This window comes from Globicephala melas, chromosome 20 (genome assembly GCF_963455315.2).
Source record: "Globicephala melas chromosome 20, mGloMel1.2, whole genome shotgun sequence".
NCBI lineage: Eukaryota > Metazoa > Chordata > Mammalia > Artiodactyla > Delphinidae > Globicephala > Globicephala melas.
Window position 1 is genome coordinate 45,039,251 of NC_083333.1, and position 24,274 is coordinate 45,063,524.

Sequence of the window (24,274 nt, forward strand, 5' to 3'; positions counted from 1 at the left end):
CAGGCGAAGGCCTCAAGAAGTGGGCGAGGGCTTCCCTGGTGGCGCAGTGGTTGAGAGTCCGCCTACCGATGCAGGGGACACAGGTTCGTGCCCCGGTCCGGGAAGATCCCACATGCCGCGGAGCAGCCGGGCCCGTGAGCCATGGCCGCTGAGCCTGTGCGTCCGGAGCCTGTGCTCTGCAACGGGAGGGGCCACAACAGTGAGAGGCCTGCATACCGCAAAAAAAAAAAAAAAGAAGGGGGCGAGCAGGCATTTGGGGGATGAAGATCTGCCTGGCAGTTGGGGCTGTGTGGGGAGGACGGGAGTGCAGAGGGCAAGGGCAGAAGGTGAACAGGACGGTCATGGAGGACCTCAAGCCCCCGGCTGAGGACCTGGGCTTCAGGTTTGGTTCTGCAAGGCAGCCAAGGTAGTGTTTTAAGTGGAGTCAGATCAGAGGAGAGGAGGAGGGCCTCCTGGGGCCAGGTGACAATTGTCTAAGGGGAGAGAAGGGAAAGATATGGTGGGTAGCCTGATGCCAGGTGCCCTCTGGGTATGATCTCAGCCTCCCAACAGTCCCTAGAGGTGGGCATGATCATCACCTCTTTGTAAATAAACTTAGGCTCAGAGCTGACCAGAGGTGGGTTAGAGGCTAATGGCATTGGGGTGGGGGCCCTGTTCCCTAAGGTGAGGCCAGGCCCCAGACCATGTTTGCCCACTGGCGGCGAGGGTGGGTGTGCAGTACTCTGAGGTCTTCTCAGGGTGTCTGTGGGTGCAGAGAGGAGGGTGGGCATGGAATGAATGAGGTGGGGCTTCCGGGGTTACAAATGGGGTCACCAAGAGAGCTAGAACAACAGGGGGTCAAAAGGAAGGAAGGGCAGAGCTGAGGGGCCGGAGCCCAGGGTGCAGGTGGTGAGAGGCCTGCGGGGGTTGGGACTGCAGGGGTTGTCTTCAGTGAGTTTGTGGTGGGCCTGGCTGACCACTGGCCTGATCAACAGCAGAGCTCAGGCTGGTGCTCTTGGGGAAAGGCCTGGGTTTGGGGTACAAACCTTGGGGTCCCTCCTGGCCTCTGGCCTCCATGTCTATCTCTAGCCCTGCCCTGGGGCCTCGGGCAGATTGCCAGCCAGACCTGCACCTCCACGTAGGAGGCCCTAGAGGTCCCCGACTCGCTGGCTGTCCTTACTGCTGACTTCTCCCGTGTGCCCTGCATCCCATAGCCACCAACTCCTGCCCACACTCCTCGTCCAAATATCTCGACAGTCCACCTACATCTCTACAGTAAGGCAGCCCCTCACCCCTTCTCACTTCTCTCTCCACATCAGCCCCCAGATGGGTCTCCCTGACTCCCAACCAGAGGAAGCTTTTGAATCCACAAAGGCTGTCAGCTTACTCCAAGGCATGAACCCATCACTTCCCTCCAGTTCCAAGGCCAGCAAGCTGAAGCCCAAACTCCAGGCTCTAGTGCTTTCCCGAGCGTGTCCCTTACAGCCAGCTGTACTTGTGATTACTGCCCAGTGTCCTACCTGCTGCATCTCAGTGCCCCCCACCTCTCCACACTCCACTCGTAAGTTCCCTTCTCAGCAGCCGTGGTGGACTGTGCTCTCACCCATCGCAGAGCTATACCTGTCGGGGGCGTGGTCCAGAGCAGTTCAGCCACTTCGGGAGTGGCCTTCACATCCTCCAAGCCCCATCTGACTCTTTACCTCAAATGAGTCCCTGATGCCCAGGACAACCCCCCAGAGAGAAAAGGCCAAGCCCCTGGGGGATTGTTGTACAGGAAAGTGAAATCTCCGTCATTGCCCTCATCATGCTAACAGTTAAGCGAACAGGGCAGTGCCGGGGCCTGTCTGGAACCCCTGCCTGCCCCGCCCACTCCCCACTAAATCATTCTTTGTCCCAGCTCTTCCCCCAGCACCATTTCCTCCCTGCCACCACCACTCCCACCTTCATGGCTGCCTGAGTCATTTTATACCCCAGGGCCCTGGTTTCTGTGTGTGATGCTGTAACATCCTGCCCCATCCCTGCCAGGTAGGGCTCCCCGCCTTTTAATAGCAACCTTCAGGAAACAGGCCCTAAGCCACAAAAAGGTTGCCCAGTGGTGAGAATTTCTGTGATCCTGGCAGGAAAGGAGAGGGCCATGAGGAGGAGGAACGTCTGCTGTCTCCCAGATCAGAGTCCAGAAGGGTGCCCTGCCTTGCACATCAGACTCTGGGTCCCTAGAGCAGGCTTGCACCTCCCCGCTCCGTCTGCCTTGTAATCTACTCTTTAGCTCACTGAAACTTGCAAGCAGATTTCAAATCAGCGGCAACTCGCCCCACTGCCCTTCTTGCCGCTGGCCGCTCAGGGGTGAGGTCCCAAGTGAGGGGCTGGTTGGGGATGGGGCGGTGCTGGGATGAGGGGCGAGAGCTGGGAGGAGGCTACAACCTGCATTACTCAGGGCCCTGGCCCGTCCGGAGCGGGCGGGGAGGAGGAAGTGAGTCAGTGGGCACAGCAATTCATGCCTCAGAATTCTGACTTTCCTTTTCAACCCACTGAGCCAAGACGTTTGTCCCAACAGGATCCTGCGGTGGGGGAGGGGAGGGGAGGAGAGCAAGAGGGTATTTATGAGACAGAGCTGGCCTCTCACTCACCTCTACCAGGTTCACTTTTTTAGGGCCATAAACAGTATGTGGCCAACTGAATTCAGCCAGACGTGCAGTGGTTGAAGACCTACTGTGTGTGAGGGACTGTCATGGGTGCTGGAAATACAGGTGTAATGGACAGTGAGCACAGCTAGTACTTAGTGAGCGACTTCTGGGTCCCAGTTCTGCTGTTTTTCAACAAACCTGTGAGTCTGGTATCTGTGTCCAATTTATAGTGAGGAAACTGAGACTAAGAGGTGAAGGGACTTGTCCGAGGTCACGGCCCTATCAGTCTCTAATCATACCATGAGCCCAGCCTACAAGTCAGTGCAAGGCCTGGAAGATGCACGAGTGATTACATCCGTGTGTGTGTGTGTGTGTGTGTACACAGGGGTGCATGGGGCAGGGGTGAGGGAAGGAAGTGAAAACTCATGAAAGAATTCAAAGAACAAGTGGATATTTCCCAAGTGAACGAGGGGGTGTAGGGAGGCAGAGGTATCAGCAAGTGGCACGGACCAGCCCTGGCGTGTCTGTGGAATCCTGCCAGGGGCAAGGCACTGCGACAGAGGCTGTTACAGGGGAGCAGGCTGTGGGGACAAGGGGGAGGTGCTGAGCCCGTTCTGGACGCTCAGAATCTGGGAAGCCTGTGGGTGGCCAGCTGGAGGTGACTGGCAAGGGTTGAACATCAAGGCTGGAGCCTGGAGGTGCTTGGGTGGGGGTTGTCAGCATGGGGGAGGATGGTAATACACAAAGGGTGATCTGGGGAGGCAGAGGGATGAGCACGAACAGCAGCCCAGGGTGGGCTGAGGAATCTCGCAAGGGGGTGAGGGTGCTGGGCAGAGATAGTGCGGGAGGAAGGCCAAGAGAAGGTGCAGAGGGCAGTCAACAGGGTCACTGCTGCCACCCCAGAGAGGTCAGGGGCAAAGGACCAAAGACGACTACCGGGCGTGCCCCCCAGAGGAGGCTGGTTCCCAAGTGGATAAGGTTTCAGTGAGATGAGGGGGCTGAAACCAGGTTGGGGAGGTAGAAGGGACCAAGATAACCCAAGGGCAGAATCCCTACTCCAGGGAGAGCAGACAGGTGATGATCTCAAGGATGTGACTTCTAAGCTGTGTGTGTCCTGGAAGAACAGAAGGCAGCCAAGATGACTGGGGGATGGGGGAAGCAGGGTGCCTGGAGGAGATATTCACACCTCTTGCACCTTGGGCATCTCAGTATTTTCAGCTGTAAAGTGGGAGACATCTCCACCTCATAAGGTTATTAGAAGATAACATACATAAAGGGCGGGACACACAGTAGGTGCTCAATAAACGTAAGCTTCCCTTCTGAATTCAAATGTTCATAAAACATTCAGAGACACATAGTCACATAGGCAAACAGGTGTGAATGTGCAAGGGACCATGTGCACAGATACATGTTCCAATCAACATAGACAACCACACATGGCCCTCCACCCTTAGCAGTAGCTCTAGGAAGTTAGTAGGAGTGTGTGGAGGAGGCAGATGAAGCCCCCCACCTGTCCAGATTTCCCACCTGGCCAATAAGAACCCTGCCAATAAGAAGGCATCTCCCCAAGAAATGGCAAGGCCCTAGGGGGCTGGTGACTCAGCTCAGCTGGGGCTACCAAGTGGGTCCCCGTGGCCTCCCAAACTTGAAGAGGCCACCTTGGCATGAGGTAGAGAATGCTATAGAGTCCTAATCTCCCAGCCAGGAGGGCAGGGCTTGTGCAGCAAGGCCAGGCCGTGGCGGGCAGCAACGGGACCATGGAGAGGGTTGAAGGAACTAGAAAGACAAAGGGGTTGGCCAGCAGGGAAGTTTCCTGATGTCTGCAGCCTGCTCGCCAGGCCCCTGTGGGGGTCACTGCCCATTTATCCCTGGAACCCCTCTGCTCTTTCCCTCCCCCACCCGCTGCGTACCCCACCACACATGTACCTGAAGTCCGAGTCAAATCAGCACCCTGGGTCCTTTTCACTCTCTCCCTCCCTCCCTCTGCCCCTGCCCCTGCTCAGCCCACTTCACCCATTGCCTAAATGATTACAGCAGCCCCTTCCTGCTCCCCAGTCCAGTTCGTCCTGGTAATGCCAGCGTCACGCTGTAGCCAAAATGTTCTTTCTAACACCCCCATTGTTCCATAATCACCAGCCCTGAAACATAATGCAATGTTTAAATTTGAGAGCTTTCAGAACGTGAGGCGGGGATGAAACCCTGCCCTCCTGAAGAAGCCCTCCTTCATCTTTGAACCCCTGAGGGTTCTCAGCTCTGTGCCAGTACATAGCAGGTTGTCAAGGAATGCTTGAAACTGACAGATTCTGAGCCAGAGGAGTTGCCTGGCCTGGATGTCTTTCCACCCCCACATCTGGGGCACAGGAGAAAGGAAATCTGATAAACCCATTCATGCTTCACTGCTCCTCGCTCCCTCCCCAGTAATTTGCACTTTCAGTTCATGTCAGAGATGGAGACCGGAGTCTCAGTTCCATAGCTGAGATTTGGTCCATTTAGTTCAAGGAATATTAGGAGCCTTGGGACACGAGGGATGCCAGGTGAGGAATAATAAGGGATTCCTTCCAGCCTTTCGTTTCATAGATGGGGAAACCGAGGCCTGGAGGAGGAAAGGAACTTGCGCAAGGTGAGAAGGCAGAAGACAGCCTGCATCCAGCCCTCGTGGAACCACAGTTCCACTCCATCCATATCTCTCCATCTCTGCACTGATCTTCCTATGAGAAGTGAGTGAGCAAGTGGTGTGCTCTGGGGCTCTGGGAGAGGGAGATGGGGAGGGGGGGAAGTGTTGTGTGTGGGCGGCGGGAGCAGCAGAGGAGGCTGGTATGAACACAGCAGGCACTGAATAAATGGAAGGTACCTTTACAGAATATGACGTTGTCATGTTACAACTGGGAAAACTGCATCTCAAGTTAGGCCCCAACTCTTCTGCGTTCTTCTCTTGAGGCTCCCTCTTGCTAATAATCCTTTCCTTCTCACTTGTCCAGATACTCCTCCTCCAGGAAGCCTCCCTGACTCTACAGCAGAACCCACAGTTTGTATGTTGTCATGTTTGCCCACAGAGGCAGATGGACCCCATCCAAGATTTGGTTCAATGTCAAGACTGATGATGCCACACGCACACTAAGAGGGAATGAAAAGGTTTATTATTTACATAACTGAGGTCTCTGCAGGGGCAGGGCTGGCTTCTCAAACAGGTCCAAAATGGCTTGACAGAGCGAGGAAAGGAGATTGGCCTGGGTTTTTACTGTGGTGAGGGAGTGAGGCCAGGTGAGCATTTGTGAGGAAAGTGGCTTGCACGGTTCGAATCTCCCATGGACGCCAAAGGAGGCAGCACAGCACTCAGGCTTTCTTTTTTTTTTTATTACCAAGCTATGAGCTTGTCCAGGTGGGAGGCACAAGGGGAAGAGGGAGAGGGGACGGCTTAAAAGGTGTCAGCAGTCAAACATCAAAAACTGGGCTCAGGGCTTCCCTGGTGGCGCAGTGGTTGAGAGTCCGCCTGCCGATGCAGGGAACGCGGGTTCGTGCCCCGGTCCGGGAAGATCCCACATGCCGCGGAGTGGCTGGGCCCATAAGCCATGGCCGCTGAGACAGCACGTCCGGAGCCTGTGCTCCGCAACGAGAGAGGCCACGACAGTGAGAGGCCCACATAACGCAAAAAAAAAAAAAAAAAAAAACTGGGCTCAGACTCCTCATTACACATGTTATTCTCCTTGTTTACATTTCTAGGTGGGTCCCTTCTCTACTGGGAAGGGTTGGCATCGGTCAACTGAGGGATGAGATGAGGCTGTGGATGATAATGTCACTTACATCAGAGGATTCTGGACCTTTGGCATGAACTGGGGATTTCTCCTTCTGCATCTCTCCAGCCCAGAGACCCCTCCAGTCCCTTCATCCCTCCATTCCCATTCCATCTCCCCCAGATCTGCCTGACACTCCCCCGCATTCCTTAGCTTGGGCCCTCCCCCTACCAGGCACCCGTGCTCCCACTCCCACATTCCCTCTGGACACTCCCCCAGAGTGGAAAAACCATCCCTCATCCCTTTCCTGCTCCCAGCCCTGGGATCGGACATGCTGGTCATTCCTGTTTGGGATGGCCGAAGAGATAACACCTGGCATGGAGCCCATCTGTCATCACAGGACTCTCAAAGCTGTTTCAGGTGGGGCCCCTGTCCACACTGAGTGTCCACCCTGGCCCCTGGGCTCCTGGCCCCGTCTGCTTCCTCCTTCTCTAAGAATGAGGTGGAGGACCCGGCAGCCAGCTGGAAGGAGAGCGAGGTAACTGTTCAACTTCCATCCAGGTCAGCTTCCTGTTCCTTGGCCCCACATGTCCTAACCCCTGGAGACTCTGGGCCGCAAAGCAGACCATGGAGAGAGGCTGGGCAGCTCTGAGAGTCAAAGCTTGGGAACAAATGCTGCTCCAAGGGCAGACAGGGATGAGTGTCCTCTCCCCAAACACCGCAGAGAACGCTGCTATCACAGCTGCTTTTGTTTAGGCATGTCTGGCTTTCTGACCAACATCTGGAGTTTGTCTCTTAAAGACACAGCTGTGGCCAGTGGCCTCCAGTCCTAGCTCTACCTCCCATGAGCTGCGTGACCTTGGACATCCATGTTCCTCCTTAAGTCAAATGAGGAGTCAAATGAGGCCAGGAGAATATGAGAGTCTGCAGGTGAAAGGATTCATAAGCACAAGTTCATCTCGAGTCCCTTCCCAGGCTCTGAATCTAATTCTGTACTCCTAATTCTTTGAATCTGATTTTGTACTCCTAATTCTTTATCTTTTTCCTTAAAGAGGGTTCCAAATTGTACAAGCTTCAAGGCCCCACAAAACCTAGATCTGCCCTGAGTATGGTACAAATGTTAATTATTAGCATAAGTGGTCAAGAAGGGCGGCTCACATAACACAGGATTAAAATCCGAGTTGCATAGCCTTCAAGTTGCTTAACCTCCCTGAGCCCCAGTTTTCTCATCTTAAAACAGAGATAACACCTCAAAGATTGCCGTGAGAATTTAATTTAATAATATTTATGGGCTTCCCTGGTGGCGCAGTGGTTGAGAGTCTGCCTGCCGATGCAGGGGACACGGGTTCGTGCCCCGGTCCGGGAAGATCCCACATGCCACGGGGCGGCTGGGCCCGTGAGCCATGGCCGCTGAGCCTGTGCGTCTGGAGCCTGTGCTCTGCAACGGGAGAGGCCGCAACAGTGAGAGGCCCGCGTACCGCAAAAAAAAAAAAAAAAAAAAAAAAAAATTGTAACGCATAGTTTCTGCTGCACAAGCACTACTATATGGTGGTTTTCTTATTATCATAAACTCTCAGAGATAGGGGCTCTAAAATGAATTTCAAGGAAGTAAGAGCTGAGAACTGAACTCCTGGACCAAAATAAGAAAGCTCCTTTAGCCTAGAAAAAAGAATGGTCAGGGGAAAAATGGGTCTTTGTGCTGCAATAAGGGAAATCTTAGTCAGACTCAAGAAAATACAGAGTGATCTCTTTAAGTTCCCTTTCAGTTCGATTCTTCTGCGGATAACCAGGCCTTTGGGCCTCGCCCACCTAACTCCTCCACCTTGGCGCCACCCACTACACACCAGTGGGGGCTGGAGTCCCCCGCCGTCTCCAAACGCTCGGTTGGAGCCTGCGTGGTTGGAGGGGGCCTTTGGAATTCTGCTGGGCTGGGCCCTGAAGGCAAGGGTGGATGAGAAATGGGTCCAGTCTGGGCCCAGCTCCCTGGCCACGCAGACACTCTAAAGAGAAGGGACTTCTTTCCACATCTACCAGACATCCATGATACAAAATAGATATCAGAAGGAGCAGCCCTTTGGGGAAAACGCTGTCTTGTTGCTAATTACAGTTAGCGATGCTTGGTTATTACCAATGCTAAATATCTGTCTGATTTTGTTGAGCGACCATTCCCAGCTCGGATCAGGGTGGGTGGGAGCGAGTGGGCAAAAGAAAGAAATCTTGACAAGGACGGTGAAGAGCTGCGTACGAGGAAGAACGCCCAGAGACCGCTAACCTTCTCTCAGGGGCTCACAGCGCGGCGGAGGCGAGGGCATTCCAGCCAGTGGCTTGCGGATGTCGGCTCCCAGATGCGCCAACGCCGGGGCTCTCCAGCCGGACCCACAGAGGTGGCCGCGTCCGGAACGGCCTTTCCAGCGGCTGTAGCCTCCGCAGCAAAGCAGCGGGACAAATCCCACCCCCCGGCCCCGCCCGTCCAATCCATCTTGCTCGGGAGGCGACGCTTCTCGGGAGAAACAAGGGGCGGGGAGGGGTAATCCAAGCCTTCGGGGGCTCCGGACAGGTGTTTGGGGGAGAGGGCGGAGCCGGGTTAGGGAGGATGGAGAGGGAGGGGCGGTGCTGCCCCTTTAAGAGGAGGCGGCCGAGCCGGGACCTTTTCTCTTTCCCCGGAAGGAAAGCCTAGCCCCGGCTGGGCGCGCAAGGTGGGGAGGTGCGGGGCTGGGCGTGGAGAGGCGGGGCGCGCGCGGTGGGACCCTTCCTTCCCGTCCTCCTTGCTGTCGACAGGTCTGCCTGCCCAGATCCGCTGCCGAGCCCGGATCGGAGGCGACAGTGCGGCCAAGTGGGCGCGGCCGGCACGAGTTGGGGGGCAGGGTGCCCGGGGCAGGGGGGCGGTGACCCGGGACAGTGCAGGCGGGAGAACAGACCCGCGGACCTCAGAGGGGAATCTGAGAGCTCAGACCGTGAGCGGACGTGAAACTGGCCAGGGCTGGGGGCCAGAAATTGATCAGCGCTTCGGGGCTCAATTAAGCGGACGCCAGAGTGTTCTCCGGTGGCGCGGGGGATCAGGTGAACAGGTCCTCACTCCCAGCTCCACGCCCTCACGCGCTCTCGCCCGGGCCCCGGCTCCCGTCCGCAGCCATGGGCCCCGGCCCCAGCCGCGCCGCCCGCGTCCTACGCCCGATGTTCTGCGCGCTCGCCTTGATGGTGGCCGCCAGCGACCGCGTCGCCTCCGCCTTCAACCTGGACACCCGATTCCTGGTGGTGAAGGAGGCCGGGAACCCGGGCAGCCTCTTCGGCTACTCGGTCGCCCTCCATCGGCAGACGGAGCGGCAGCAGCGTTACCTGTAAGTGAAACTGGCCGGGGTGGGATGGGAGAGTGTGTGAACAGGGTGCGGATCCCGAGTGGAGTCCAAGCCCTGGGCCAGCTGGCTTCCAGGCTCGCAGGCCTCCAGCTCTGGGGATAGACGATTAAGGGAGCGGGGACCTAGGCAGCCCTTCTGCTGCCGAGGCTTGGCGGGAAGTAAAGGGATTGGGTGTGGGATGGGGGCAGTAATTATTGGCAAGTGCTGACCCGGCCAGAACCTGTCTAGACTCAGCCCCTCAGGCCTTTAAACCTCTCTTGAGAGTAGAAGTGGGGTCCCCGTTTCCTGACCCCCCTCCCATTCAGTGAACTGGGTGCTTAGTATACCGAATGCCTCTTCTCTCCAGGGCTGGGAACTGGGGAAAACTGCAAGATAAACACCTTTCCCTTTTCCTGGGAAGAACCTACGGGGACATGCATTTAAGCCCGCCCCCACCTCGCACATAGTCTGCGGCCCCGCCAGCCACACCCTCTGCAGAACCACACTGAAGGGCCTTCTCAAATGCTTGGCGGTTGGAAAGTGAAGTGATGGGCGAGTCTGCGCGTTTGGAGCTGTCCAGGCGCTCCTTCTGACCCCTTGAGGATGCAGAAGTAGAAGTGAGAGGAGCTGCTGTCCCAACTCCTGCTTGGTCTTCTGCAACCTGCCCCCACCCCCAGCAGTGATGCCCTCCCACCAGACGTCCTCCTCGCATTCCATGGATTCATGTTGAATCTTCAACCCTGAGTGTGTTTGTTTTGGTCTCAGGAGGGAAATAGTGTTTTTCTCTTTCTTCTGTTCTCCTTCCCCAACAGCTGCAAGGAGGAGAAAGAGCTAGGCAGAGGGGAGAGAGGGGAAGGAGCGCATCCAGATGCTTGTGTTGCCACCCCCGCCCCCCTTGGTCATGCCCAGTGGGGCATGTCCAAGTTTGAGAAGTTTCTCTGCATGGGCTCAGCGTGCTGAGGTTGGCAGTTAGGGGAAGAGGCCGCTGGGGAAGGTGAGGCTGCCACGGGAGGGAAGGTTGTTAGGACGGGACAGGCAGGCCCTCTTTGGGCAGTAGCCCTTCTGGTTGACCTCCTGAGATGTCAAACCCTGCTGAGCAAGAGGACATGGTCGGATAAAGGGTGTGTTGAAGCCTTTCTCAACTCTGGCTGGAACCTGCAGAAACTTGAGGAAGTTGCAATGTCCAAAGTTCAGACTGCCCCAGCCTTGTTCCCTGCCCTCCTGGTCCAGCCCCTGCCCAGGCCACCTACCTACTTGGCCTCAATTCCATCTAGCTTCTGCAGAGGCTAGGGCCACCACACCCTTCCCAGCCTGGCCCCAGCAGCTGCGGTCTGGCCTTAGCCACTCTTCCATCTTTTGGAGACCCTAAGTGATCATCAGGACACGTTTCTATGTTGGTGCTCTTTCTGCCCCAGCCCAGAAAAAGATTTTCCGATTTTCAGTGCTGAATCTGTATGATATGAGGCAATGGAGTGTAAAGAGAATATCAGAAAAGCAAGGGTAAATAATGCAAAGCTGGAGTAAATCATAGATTCTGTAATCACACACACACCCCCTTTTTTTTTCGCTGTGTGACCTTAAGCAGGATATTTCTCTTCTCTGGGCCAGTTTTCCCCAAGGAGAGGTTGGGTCTGGATCTATGTACTCCTTCCTGCCTCTGTTGGCAACTTGGCACTGTGGAGAAAGAAGAGGCTCCCGAGTCCCATTGCCAGTTTCCTGTCTTGAATCTGTCACTAATACCTGAGTCTTAATTATCTTACACGTCAGGGGGAGGGGAGCCACATGCCTTCTTCATGGGGTGATGGTGGGCTTTTAATGAGATAATTTGTGTAAAATGCTCTGCATCTGCCTTCTTCGCCCAGGGGCAGCTGAGGGCTCTTGTGCTGAAGCTGGGACCTGGATGCGCCCTCACTAACCAAGGACCTCACCCAAGAGGGCTGAGCAGAGGGGGCCCACTTTTCTTCCTGGGCAGCTAGAGATGGCATTAGGCCTGCCAGGAGCCCGGAAGTTTCTAAAACTAATGAAGCTCGGAGAGGCAGGTAGTCTAGATAGCGTTCTGGGGGACTCACTTGGGTATCCTCAGACTTTTCCAGGGGTGGTTCTGCATCTTGGGTCATCTCCTCGTCTCACTGAATTCTGCCCCGTGACCCTTTGGGAGAATCAGCTGGGCCAGCTGGGCTGAGCTACAGCCAGCTGTATAGCCAGATGTAAACAGCTGCCTGAGTGCACAGCCCAGGGCATCCAGCAAGTCAAGTGGCGGTTTTGTTAGCTTCAAAGTCCCTTTGGAAAAGGGGGAGGGTTCATGATCCTGAGCGAAGTCTTAGCCTGAAGTTCACTGAAGGTTTTCAGGAGATGCAGGGATCCTGGAAAGTGTGTGCAAAATCTTGCGTGTGTGTGCCTTGTTCTGGGGCCTGGAGGAGGGGAGAGCGTAGCTTTCGTTATGTTCTCAAAGATGGCCTTATTCCAGGAATGGTTAAAAACCCAGGTGTGTCTTTGTTCCCCATCACCTTCATCTCTAGACTGAGGTTCCATGCCCACAACATGGGAGGCTTACACCTTCATCTCTAGACTGAGGTTCCATGCCCACAACATCGGAGGCTTACTGCAACCCCAGTCCCAGTTTCGCAGCCTCTGGAGTGAGGGGTCAGGAGCAGGACAGGGAGCCAAGGTTCTCTGGGCTTCTTGGTGAGATACGTGAGGACCCCTGGGTCCTCAGAGCAGAGGGACTATTCCTCGGGGAGATGGTCACTGACCTCCCCTCCTTCCCCCAGCACCTGTTCTGTCATTCCCTCCTGGGAATCCAGGTGTCCTGGTCCGGCCTGACCTTGTGGGCTATGGGACATACCTCTGGGGCTCTTGCCTGGAAATGAGGGTGTCTGGGATGCCTGGGGCGGGGGTGGCTGCAGCTCCTGGAAGATGAGGTCATACCTGAGGTAGGCAGGAACTAGGCTTACTTGCTCTCCTAAAACATGTTTCCCTGGGCAGGGTAGGCACCTGGCAGCCTCCAAGGCTCGTGCCAGAGGAAATGGGCATAGCCGCTGTGGCTGCAAGCAGAAGGCGGGGATGCGTAGCGTCCTTTTTCTCTGGCTGTCTCCAATGACCAGGCCAAGCCAGAGAGCTTAAAACTGGGCAGGAGGTAAGGGAAGCCTGATCTTGTAGAAAATGAAGTGAAAGGGGCTTGGTCAGAACTAAACAAAGAAGGAAGAGGATGGCGGTAACAGCAAGGGAGATTGAGGTTAAATGACATGAAGAATGCCCTAAGGGATCAATGTGGAAAAATACTAAGGAGCCAGGGAAAGGGAGAAGAAATGAGAAAAACAGCCTTGTTCTTTATTGTTGGAGGCTTGAGCAAGGCCTCTTTCTCCTGTCCTCTCTCATTCTCTCTCTTTCTCCGGCTTGTTGCTCTGATTCTAGGGCTGCGTCACCAGAGGGGAAAGGGAGCTGGGGGGCAGCGTAGGGAGAAGTAAGGCGGGGATTGAGAGGACTGCAGTTTCAGCGACCGCAGGAGAAGCCTCTGGGGACATGGCTAACTCAGTCAGGGGGATTGGCACAGAGCTGGGATCCAGGCATCTGAGAGCTGCCCCCAACCCACCCCAGGGCTCAGAGCTGGAGTGGGCCCCCTCCCCAACTGGCTTCCTGGCCTAAGGAGTAAGGCATGGGGGCCCGCTGGACCCTCATTGTTAACTGAAGTCTTTCCACTGGGGCTACCCCAGTGCCTTCCTGAGGTGAGGAGTCTGGGAAGTTGAATTCTACAGGCTGTTTCTCTGAGCATCACCCCACCCCAGTATCCCTCAGGGGGCCTTCTTCTCTGGGGTGAGCCAGCCTGGTGCCCTGACACCCCTGGGCCCCATTCCCCTGCCTCCTCTGATTCCACTGCTTTCTACCTGGCTGTTCATTAGCTTTGAGCTGCCCCAGGAAGAGTGATGGGGCAGGAGTGAGAAAGTGCTTCTCCAGAACTTGGGGCTCAGGGGCCTCCACAAAGGCCAGGAGGGGCTGTCTGGCCGGAGCCTAAGGATAGGGTGAAGAGGCAGCTGTTTGAAAGCCCTTGCGAGGTCATTTTATTCATCTCCCTACCTCCTGGAAAGTCACCTGCTCCCACCCAGCCCAGCCTGACTCCAGGAAGGAGGCAGTCCCGTCTCCTTTCCTCCTTGCTCCCAGAGCTGGGCACAGTCTCCCACGTAGCATCCCACTTCTGGCTGCTGCTGGGAGGGTGACCTCAGTGGTGGTTTCAGAGGGATCAGCTTCTCGACTCTTTGATCTGGACCAGATCCAACAGCAGGAGCAATGTGCTCATTTGCATAGTAACTTACATTCATTTACATACCAGTAAGAGCTTTCCCACCCTCTGGATTTTCCCACACCTGACTGTGGCTGGAGGAAGCTGGACCCGGCCCTCTGTGCACCCTCCTTCCCCCATCTACTCCCAGTCCTCTGGCCGTAGACCCATTGGATCCTGGGCTGGGAGCCAGAGGGCCTTAAAGGGCCTCTAAGCAGGCCAAGTAGGAGCTAAAAATACTCCAGGGAGGTGGGAGGTGCTCTCTGTGGAATCTCTGAGGAGGGAGGGGCCTGGGATGCGGGGGGTGCTGGGATTAGGACCCTGCCCCACCGCCCATCAATGGGCACAAGGCTGGTGCGGGGTGAGAGTGGAGAGGGTATAGGTGGTAAGGGGATTTATGTCAATCCAATTGCTATTCATGCCCAGCTCTGCCTGCTCTGTACCACAGGAGGCAAAGAGGCGGGGACCCTCAGGCCACTCCCTCTAAGATGAGGGAGCTGGGAGGGCGTGGCCACCCTGTTCCTCAGCCACCTCCCACCCTGACAACTTGGGCCCAGAGAGCTGTAGGCACGGCAACACTTCCCTTGCATGGCTCGCCCTGGAATGCAACCTGGGCTCTCCAGGGACCCCTTGCCCACTGAGGCCTGGACCCACCCCTTCAAGGTCATTGTAGCCAACCCCCAGCTGCCACCTCCAGCCAAATCTGGGCTCCCACCGTCGAATGACTAGCTGCCAGTGCCCCACCCCAACCTGACTGACTGCCTTAGGCCGTGGATCCTCTGCCCCATCTGAACACCTGAACTAGTCTGCTCTGTGCCTGTGCTTCAGGTCCCCTAACCCAGTGGGGCAGAAATTCCTGGGTCCCCGGAGCAAGGCCTGGGGGTGTGCTAGGGCCAGTCCTGGTCCCACAAGAAAGCAGAACGACAGTGCTCACGTTGGCCTTGGCTTCATAGTCGGGAGGCCCTTTCAAAGAATGAACCCACTTTCTCCCCCAACAACCCTGGGGGGTGGTGGGACAGCTGCTGTCCCATTTTACAGATGAGGCACTCACAGCTCAGAGAGGGAAAAGAAATTGTCCCTTGAGGCAGAACAGACCTAGAACCAGGCCCTTCAGCTCCAAGGCTGAGATATTCCTTTCCCACAGGCAGCAGCTCCCCTCTCGCACCTGTCAGGCTGGGGGCGGATGCCCATGGGTGGTCAGGCAGTGGACTCGCTAGGCACCCCACCCAGCCCAGACAGAGGGTGACTAACAGGGCCTGGCTGCCACACTGGCCTCCTGCCAGCCTTCCTGCCGGAGCTCCCAGCCCTGCTCTGCTTAGAGAAGCTCTACCCCTGCCCCCAGGAACCCTTCCCCAGGGTGAGGTCTGAGCTGAGAGGTGAGGTGCAGGCAGAGTCCCCTTCCCGGCACCCCCAGGCAGCGCATTCCTGACACCCAGTGGGCCGAGGCACCCAGGCCCTGGCATGCCCGGGCCCTGCCCTGCCCGCTCCCGGCAGCCCTCACTCTCAGGTCCCAGGCAGGAGCTGCAGGCAGGGCTGTTGCTCTGCACGCGCAGACTCTGGCAGGGGGCCTGGCGCCCAGGTTCTGAGCTGGGCGCCTCAGGTGACAGCACTGCTGGGGCCGGATGGAGGGGTACCTACCTAGGAGGTGCCTGCCACCCAGGAGGCTGGGTCCAGCAGGACTGACGAGGCGGTCTTGGCAGAACGTCCAGAGGCTGCAGACAGATGATGCTGGGAGAGCAAGGGGGTGGTAGAGCTGGGTTCTCAAACTGTGGTGTGAATATTTGGGGTGCATGTTAAATAAGCAGGTTCCAGGGCTCCACCCCCAGATTCAGTCCAGGTTGTCTGTGATGGGCTGAGGAATCTGCCTTTTTAACAAATATCGCAGGGATTTTTGATTCTGGTGGTCCAAGAACTGTCTTTTGAGATGATATTTCAAAGCTGATCACCGCCTTCCTCTCCTCTAGTCACCTCTCTGGTATGGGAAGGGCTGCTAGAGCCCTAAGAACCTTGCAGAGACTTGCAGTTGGTGTCCCTAAAGAGGGGTTCCAGGCAGGCTGGGGACAAGGTGATTTTTAGTCCTCACGCATCCCTATTCTCATGCCCAGCAGCAAGAACTCTGCCCCGGGGCCACACTGTCCAAAGTGTCAGGTACCCAGCTCCCCTGCCACCACCCCTGTACCTCATATGTCTGTCTCAACAGGGGTGGGGGGGGACAGTAGACATCGCCCAGGTCACATAAGGGCCCTGCTGACCTCAGCTCACCCAGCTCCGGTTTAGGGTCAGTTGTCCTTTCCTGCCCACATTCTTCAGCGCCCGCCCCCGGATCTAAGTCCTCAGATGTGGCTCAAAGAGGTAGGACCAGGACTCCCCCAGCCTTGCTCTCTTCCCCTCTGGCTTCATCTCAGAGGCCAAGCATTCCTTCCCAAACCCAGATCTGATTATGTCACTCAGATGCCAAAACAGTTCTTCCAAAACCGAGATCTGGCCATGTCGCTCCCTTGCTTGAAATCCCTCCGTGGCTGCCCTTCCCACCCTGCCTCTTGTCCCTCCCCGTGTTTCTGGCCTCCAGCTGTACCGAGGGCCTTTCAGGTCCCTGAGTCACTCTCTTGCTCATGCTTCCCGGCTCTTGCACAGGCCAGACCTTGGCCTACAGAGCCCCTCCTCCCCTTCTTCACCTGGTAAGCCCTGGTCATCAGACTCAGGCCAGGGTCCCCTCTTCTGTGGGCCTCCCTGATTGCCCCCCACGCAGAGTCTGGGCTGGTTTGCTCCCTGCTTTCCTCTCATGAGGCACTGACCACAGGTGTCTGTCTCCTTGCCTGGCTTCCCCTACCCTGGGCACTCCTCGAGGGCAGGGGCGGGGAGCCATTCATCTCCCGACGGCAGAGCCTGGCACAGAGCGGATGCCCGGCCCACGCACATTCAGCAGTGAGTTGTTTGAAGCGGGCTTTGGGGACTACGGGCCCGGGTCTACCTACCTTCTTGCCCCCAGGCTCCTGGCTGGCGCCCCCCGGGACCTTGCTGTGCCTGATGGCTATACCAACCAGACCGGTGCTGTGTACCTGTGCCCACTCACTGCCCACAAGAACGACTGTGAACGGATGGACATTGCAGAGAAAAGTGAGCAGGGGGACAGGAGCCTGGTGGAGGGCGTGGCACAGAGAGGATGACTGGAAGAGACAGAAGGCTCACCCGGGTAGCTTCCAGTCCCTTCTTGTCCGGCTGGGAAGAGGGAGTCCTAGAGTGGGACCAGATGGGATTCGTGGAGCTCGGACTATGATGGGCTGGAGAAGGCGGGGAAGGAGGGCTGCCCTGCTGGAGTGGAAGGTCCGGGAGAGACCAACCCCTGCCCCCTGGGTGCTCTTGATGCTGGGAGGGTGGGGTGAGGTGCCCTGGCTCATGACCCCTCCCATGCCCACAGGTGACCCTGACCATCACATTATTGAGGACATGTGGCTCGGGGTGACTGTGGCCAGCCAGGGCCCTGCGGGCAGAGTCCTGGTAAGTGGGCGCTCGCCGTCGGTGTCCCCCTCCAACCCTCTCCTTCGTCTCCCAGGAGCTTCGGAGGGAGGCAGAGGGCAGGAGAAGGGTCCGTTGTGCATGAGCTGGTGCCTTGCAAATGTCCATTTCTGTGGCTGTACGTCTCCACGGCATGTGTGTCCCTTCATCCTGCACTTGTAGCAGGGGCTGGGGGTAGGGAGGGTGTCTGGCGCTCTCCAAGGGCCAGCCTGGGTCCTGTCTGAAGCACCCACTGCCCGCCCCCACGGGGGGGTGGTGTTCACCCTCCGTAGGAATGAGCTGAGGGAACTGTGAGATGGAAAGGGCAGAGAGGGCCTCAGGCAGTGCGGCCTGGGCGCACTCCTTCCGGGGAGGCCGGCTGGTGGAAGAGGCACAGCCCTGCTGCCCCAGCTCACCCGGCTGGGCTTTGGGGGCCCCCTCCCTGCTGTCAGCTGTCACCTCCTCAATTTCTGAGTCCCAGATAGACAATTTATTTTTCATCTTTAAATTCATGTAACATTTACATACAGTGAATGTACAAATTTTGTTTCAGTTGCGTTTTGACAACTGAACTGCGTTTATACAACTGTGTAACCAACACCCACTAAAGAAATAGCATATTTACATCGTTCCAGAAAGCCCACTCCTTTCCAGTCAACCGTCACCCCCATAGCCGTCACCTTTGGATCACGTTGTGATTTCTGTCACCTTTGAACACTGTCATAAGCTCTGGGTTTGACCAGTTCACTGAGACACCCTTTCTAGTCTTTTGTTAAGGATGGTGTGGGTCCAGGTTTCCACTTAAGTCAGTTCTAGATCCTGGGTCCTTCAGCAGTTTTCTGCTCACCCATCCATTCATTCATTCCGTTTTTGGTGAGCACGTCCTGTGTGCCCTGCACTGAGCCCGCACTACAAACCTTGTAGTTACCCGGGACAGGCTCAGGCCAGTACGAGCATGGGTTTGGCTCACAGCTGGACGGGGACACAGACGGCGAGCAAACAAGAACTAGGCCTGGTTCTGGGTTTCCCCTGGCCCCTGGCTGTTTTTGCAAATACCCTATTCTGATGGAGCACCTCCCATGTGCAGGGAGAAGCTTCAAGAGAGGCAGCACAGCCTGACACTTAGGAGCTCAGACCCCGGAGCCCCGACAGCCTTCGTTTGAACATCCCCTGCCTCTCTCTAGATGTGAGATCTTAAGCAGGTTTCTCAGTTCTCTGTGCCTCAGTTTCCTTATCTAAAATGGGGAAGATAATTATCCCTACTCCATAGGGCTGGTAGGAGGCTTAAAAGAATGAATATGTGAAGAGCTCAGACTTGTGTCTGGCATACGGTCAGCACTCAGTAAGTGTCAGCCGCTGCTGCTGTGGTTGTTGTTATTCTAATACTGACCTTTCATTAAGAGGGCGAGGCCATCAGGGGACAGCAGAGACGCAAATTCCTAACCTGCTCTGTGTCTAGCTCCTTTTATTTATTTATTTATTATTATTATTATTATTTTTAATTGTATTTATTTATTTTTTACTTATTTATTTATGGCTGTGTTGGGTCATCGTTTCTGTGCGTGGGCTTTCTCTAGTTGCGGCGAGCGGGGGCCACTCTTCATCGCGGTGTGCGGGCCTCTCACTGTCGCGGCCTCTCGTTGTGGAGCACAGGCTCCAGACGCGCAGGCTCAGTAGTTGTGGCTCACGGGCCCAGTTGCTCCGCGGCATGTGGGATCTTCCCAGACCAGGGCTCGAACCCGTGTCCCCCGCATTGGCAGGCAGATTCTCAACCACTGCGCCACCAGGGAAGCCCTGTGTCTAGCTCCTTTTAGACCCAAGGGCCTGAACCCCACATTCTCTCATCCTTTTCCCTTTTCGTTTTGCCAAGATCCCTCAGTCACTCTCAACTCCAGTACCTTCTGGCCTTCCAGAAGTGTTCTCAGCCTTCAGAGCAGGTTTTTGAATTCTGGAAAGGCAATGCAGGTCCAAGCACCACTGTGGGAAGAAAGAAAAGCTGGGAGACCTCTTTCCACTCCCCTCCTGCAAAGCCAGAGGCGCACAGGGCTGTGGAGACACTGCTCCTGAGTCCATGCCGCGGGCTCAGCTGTGTGCGTTGGGGGGGGCTGGGGTCCCCAGGTCTGTGCCCACCGCTACACCCAGGTGTTGTGGTCGGGGTCGGAGGACCAGCGGCGCATGGTGGGCAAGTGCTATGTGAGGGGCAACGACCTGGAGCTGGACCCCAGTGACGACTGGCAGACCTACCACAACGAGATGTGCAACAGCAACACCGACTACCTGGAGACCGGCATGTGTCAGCTGGGCGCCAGCGGCGGCTTCACCCAAAACACTGTGTACTTTGGCGCTCCTGGTGCCTACAACTGGAAAGGTGGGGACCGTGGGGGGAGGGAAGGGGGCAGAGGCCACCACCCCGTTAGGCCCGAGGGCAGCCTGCCAGAGCCTCCACACGAGAGGGCAGAGGAGAGCATTCGTTTGCCAACACCAGCAGCTACCTCGACCTCTGCTATTTTAAAGTGCTTACTAGGTACCAGAGGCTTTACACCTATTCTCTGAATTAATCTTAAAATACGAGTATTATTATACTCATTTTACAGAAAACTGAGCCTCAGGGAGGTGAAGTAAATCAACAGTAAGTTCTGAAACCTGTATTGGATGCAGGCCTATCTGACTCCAGGTTAACCACTTAAAAACTTAAAAAATAAAGCACGTTCCTGGTACAACTACTAAATGGTACAGTAAAGTAAAGAGGAAAAGTGCCCTTCTTCTCCCCCGTCTTCCTTGTCCCATTTCCCAGTGTATGCTGCTAAGTGTCTTGTGGCTCCTTCCAGACTTATTTTAGAATGTATAGGCATCTTAACACACACGCACACACACACACACACAATCACATTAAACATACTGTTCTGCTACTTCCTTTTCACACATCGATCAACTGTGGGCATCTTTTCACGTCCGTACATACAGGGCAGTCTTTTGGGAGGGCCGCAGAGATTTCCTCGTATCCAAAGTCATGCTTGTATCTGCCACGCCACCTACTGCCTCTCAGGAGTCTGACGGCTCACACCCCCTCCACCTGCCTCTCTCCACCACATAGGCTGTAGCAACAGTGGCCGCTTTTCCCTTACTGCACCTGCTATTGCAGAATCAACAGGCAGAGGGAGCCCAGAATCTTGTTTTGCTTTTTTTCATCGCAGTATAGTCGACATACAATATTTTGTTAGTTTCAGGTGTACAACATAGTGGTTCAGCATTTAAATACATTATAAGATGATCACCCCTATAAGTGAAGAAACAATCTGTCCCCATACAAAGTGATTACGTTATTATTGACTATATTTCTTATGCTCCATGTTACATCCCAATGATTTATTTATTTCGTCCTCTTGACCCACAGGTAGCGCAGGGCGTAGTCACCGCTCTGGGCTTGCCCGAGGCCGAGGCCTCTGCTCGCTCTGCTAGTCTTACCTCCCACCCCTTGCTCCTGTAGACTCTTGGCAGGGCCACAGGTACTCTCCAGCAGCAGCCCTGGGGAGCAGGGTAGGGGTAGGCAGCCCGAGTCTGGGGCAGGATTACGAGGAGATAATGGTGTGGAGTCTGGCTTCGGTGTCTAGGGTGAGGGAAATGTCATCTAGTATCTGGGTGCCTGGATGACTGGATTCCAGCTGGACAACTAGCTCTCCATCCCTGAGCCTCACTTTTCTCATCTGCAAAATGGGGGTCATCGTTCTACCTCACAGAATTGTTAAAATAAAGAGGAAGTGATTTGCAAATGGCGAAGTACTCACAAATAAAAGGGGTTATTATTATCCTTATCTGGAGGTGGGGGGCCTGGACATAGTGGAGGAAAGGAGTCGTGACTTATACTCCCCCCCTCAAATCCTTGTGAAGGAAACAGCTACATGATTCAGCGGAAGGACTGGGATTTATCCGAATATAGTTACAAGGACCCAGCGGACCAAGGCAACCTCTACATTGGTGAGTCCTGTGGTGGTGGCCCTTTGGGTGGAGAGGAGGAAAGGGGCTCAGTGGCCCTCTCACCTTCAGTGTCTGGTGGAAGAGTGAGGCCAGGGTGCAGTGCGACTAGTGGCATTTAATTCAGCGAGCACGCAGTTATTGAGCACCACCTATATGCCCCCAAGATGCAGAGTCATGACCCTCATGGAGCTCACGGTCCAGTGTGCAGGCAGGACTGGGGGCTGGGCATCCAAGGTCCACCTTCTTGCCCAACTTAGAATAGAGGAACAGAAGATAATGGGGGGATATTGGGAGGTGGGTCCAGAGTAGAAGGGGACAAAACTTACTGGAGCCTTGATTGACCACCTTCCCCGCTTCCCAGGCTACACGATGCAGGTGGGCAGTGCCATCCTGCACCCTACGAGCACCACCATTGTGACGGGTGCCCCTCGGCACCAACATGTGGGCGCTGTCTTTTTGCTGAGCCAGGAGGCCGGTGGAGACCTGCGGAGGAGGCAGGTGCTGGAGGGCAGGCAGGTGGGCGCCTATTTTGGCAGCGCCATTGCCCTGGCAGACCTGAACAATGATGGGTGAGAATCCAGGGACGTTTCTCTGGGGCTGGGATTATGGTGAGGGGGGCGGGCTTGCCCAAAGCAGGGCAGAGAAATGGAGGTTTGCAGTTGTGCATTTCTTTGCATGCTGTTTGCAGGGATTGGCTAGTCAATTTTGCATGTTGATCTGCAATCAGACTTTATGGGATTCTGGGTATTTGCATGTCAGTTTCATGAGACTTGCATCTCCTCGTCTGTGCCTGTCATCTGTATGGCTCTAGTGGATGTGGGCTGTTTGGGTGTGACCTGTGTCTACATGGCTTCTCCACAACGTGTGTTTTCTATTAGACGGGTCACAGTGACGCTTCCTTGTCCTTCCCACGACCTATGGCCAGAGGCGCCATTTGTAGAGTCACGTGCCCTGCCTGGCACAGTTGTGTCTGCTAAATAAGAGTTACGCTGCATGTCCCATCTCCACCTTCTTCTCTCCTGTGCAGGTGGCAGGACCTCCTGGTGGGTGCCCCCTATTACTTTGAGCGGAAAGAGGAGGTAGGGGGTGCTATTTATGTCTTCATGAACCAGGCAGGCACCTCCTTCCCGGCCCACCCCTCCCTCCTTCTTCACGGCCCCAGTCGCTCTGCCTTTGGCTTCTCCGTGGCAAGCATCGGTGACATCAACCAGGATGGATTCCAGGGTATGAGCCAGCACTCCTGCCCCAGCATCCACTGACTGAGAGCCAGCTGCATACCAGGCTTGACAGGGTCCGAAGAGAAGACAGGCTGGGGCCCAGGTCTGGGGAGCTCACAGCAGTGCTGGAGAGACAGCGTGCAAAGGGAGCCCCCACAGAGGCGAGCTTGGTAGACCTCCTGGAGGAGTGGACGTACCACTGGGCATCAAAGGCTGGGCTGAGTGTGCACAGTGGAGGGAAGAGAAGGGGCACAACGTGAGTGTGGTCCACTTGCCTGATGTGCTCAAATCTAGTAGGTGTGGGTTGTTCGCATCAGAGATGAGGCTGGAGAGGTAGTGTAGGGGTGGGGTGGACGCTTTGAAAGCCAGGCAGAAAAACTAGGGCTTTATATTCGGGTTATGGCAGAGCGGTGTCCAAAAAGATCTGGGGGCAGGGATTTGATATGATAGCTTGGTACCTTGCAAGATGATTCTGGAGGGAGATGTGAGATGGATGGATGCGGGGAGCAAGGCTGGGGGTGTTAAGATCAAGAATATAGTATATCAGGTGTGGGACGTTAAGCGCTGGGACAAGGTAGACGTCCCAGATATAGGGGATGCCATTAGTGCTCTGCAGGACTTGGGGACCAATCAGACCTGGTGTATCAAGGAGAGGGACAAATCAAGGGGTCGAGCCTGGTTGCCACGGGAGCACCTGGCGTATCTGTAAATCATTTCTCTGACAACCTCAACTTCCCAGAACATACCTGAGAACCAAAAGGAAGGCAGAGGCGCCGCTAAAGAGACAAAACAGGTGCTAGAAAGTCTAGTTAATGAAGCCCAAGCACTTACTGATACAAGAGTTGCCCAGTTGTCACTCAGGACCTACTTCCTTTTCCTTTTCTAACAAGCTTGGCTTTCTGGTTACCTAGACCTTATCAGATCAAAAGCAGAAAACTAGAAAGTTTAAGAAGACAAAACGTTTTGGATTTATTTGTGCAAATAATGGTTAGAATTTAAAAGCCTGGCCATTTTAACAAGTAAAGCTCACTAGAGTGTTGTGATTAAAATCCCAGCCCCCACACAGAGACAGACGTGGGCTTAGAGCCTCTTCTCTACTCCTTAGCTGTGTGACTTTGGGTTTCCTGAGCCTTTTTTCTCATCTATGAAGTGGGGACGGTAGTACCTACTGCCAAGAGAAAAAACAAAACAAAGTAGTACCTACTGCCAGTACTCTTGTGAGGACTGGATGACATGAGTGCTTGATAACTACCTGGCAAAGTCACCAACGGATAACACCTGCTTTTGTGGCCCTGCTGGTAAATGTCATTAGAAGGACCAGGTGTCTGGAGGGGCGGTTGGTGGGGAGAAGGAAGGCACTGCAATGAGGGAAAACAAACAACAGCCAGTGGTCAGAAATCTGGGGTTTAGGCCTGCTGGACACATTAACTTGCTGTGTGACTTTGGGTAAGTCACTTCCCTCTTCTGGGCCTAATTTCCCTCATATAAAAGAGGCAATTGGGTGCCCAGTGGTCCCAGTTTTAATCCTGAGCCACAGAGCTCTGTTCCCTGATGCTCTGAGCACTGTCTTGACAGGGAGGTCAATGCCATGCTGGGCTCTGTGGCCTGGAGCACAGGGTTGGGGAACTGTGGGGCCCATAGT

General features: G+C 55.4%; 1 protein-coding gene across 4 annotated transcripts in view; it reads left to right on the forward strand.

Moving 5' to 3' along the window:
* Window positions 1-8,193: 8,193 nt before the first annotated feature.
* Window positions 8,194-24,274, forward strand: part of ITGA3 (integrin subunit alpha 3) — a 32,505-nt gene continuing 16,424 nt past the window's right edge. For 2 of the 4 annotated variants that reach the window (XM_060290535.2, XM_030840232.2), the window contains exons 1-7: window positions 8,194-9,672; window positions 16,935-17,062; window positions 17,364-17,443; window positions 19,559-19,808; window positions 21,329-21,415; window positions 21,777-21,984; window positions 22,443-22,639. In XM_060290535.2, the coding sequence (XP_060146518.1) occupies window positions 9,467-9,672; window positions 16,935-17,062; window positions 17,364-17,443; window positions 19,559-19,808; window positions 21,329-21,415; window positions 21,777-21,984; window positions 22,443-22,639 (1,156 nt within the window). In that variant the 5' untranslated portion in view covers window positions 8,194-9,466. Of the gene's footprint in view, window positions 9,673-16,934; window positions 17,139-17,363; window positions 17,444-19,558; window positions 19,809-21,328; window positions 21,416-21,776; window positions 21,985-22,442; window positions 22,640-24,274 lie in introns of all 4 variants that reach the window. The other 2 variants (XM_060290536.2, XM_060290537.1) reach the window with 2 other exon arrangements.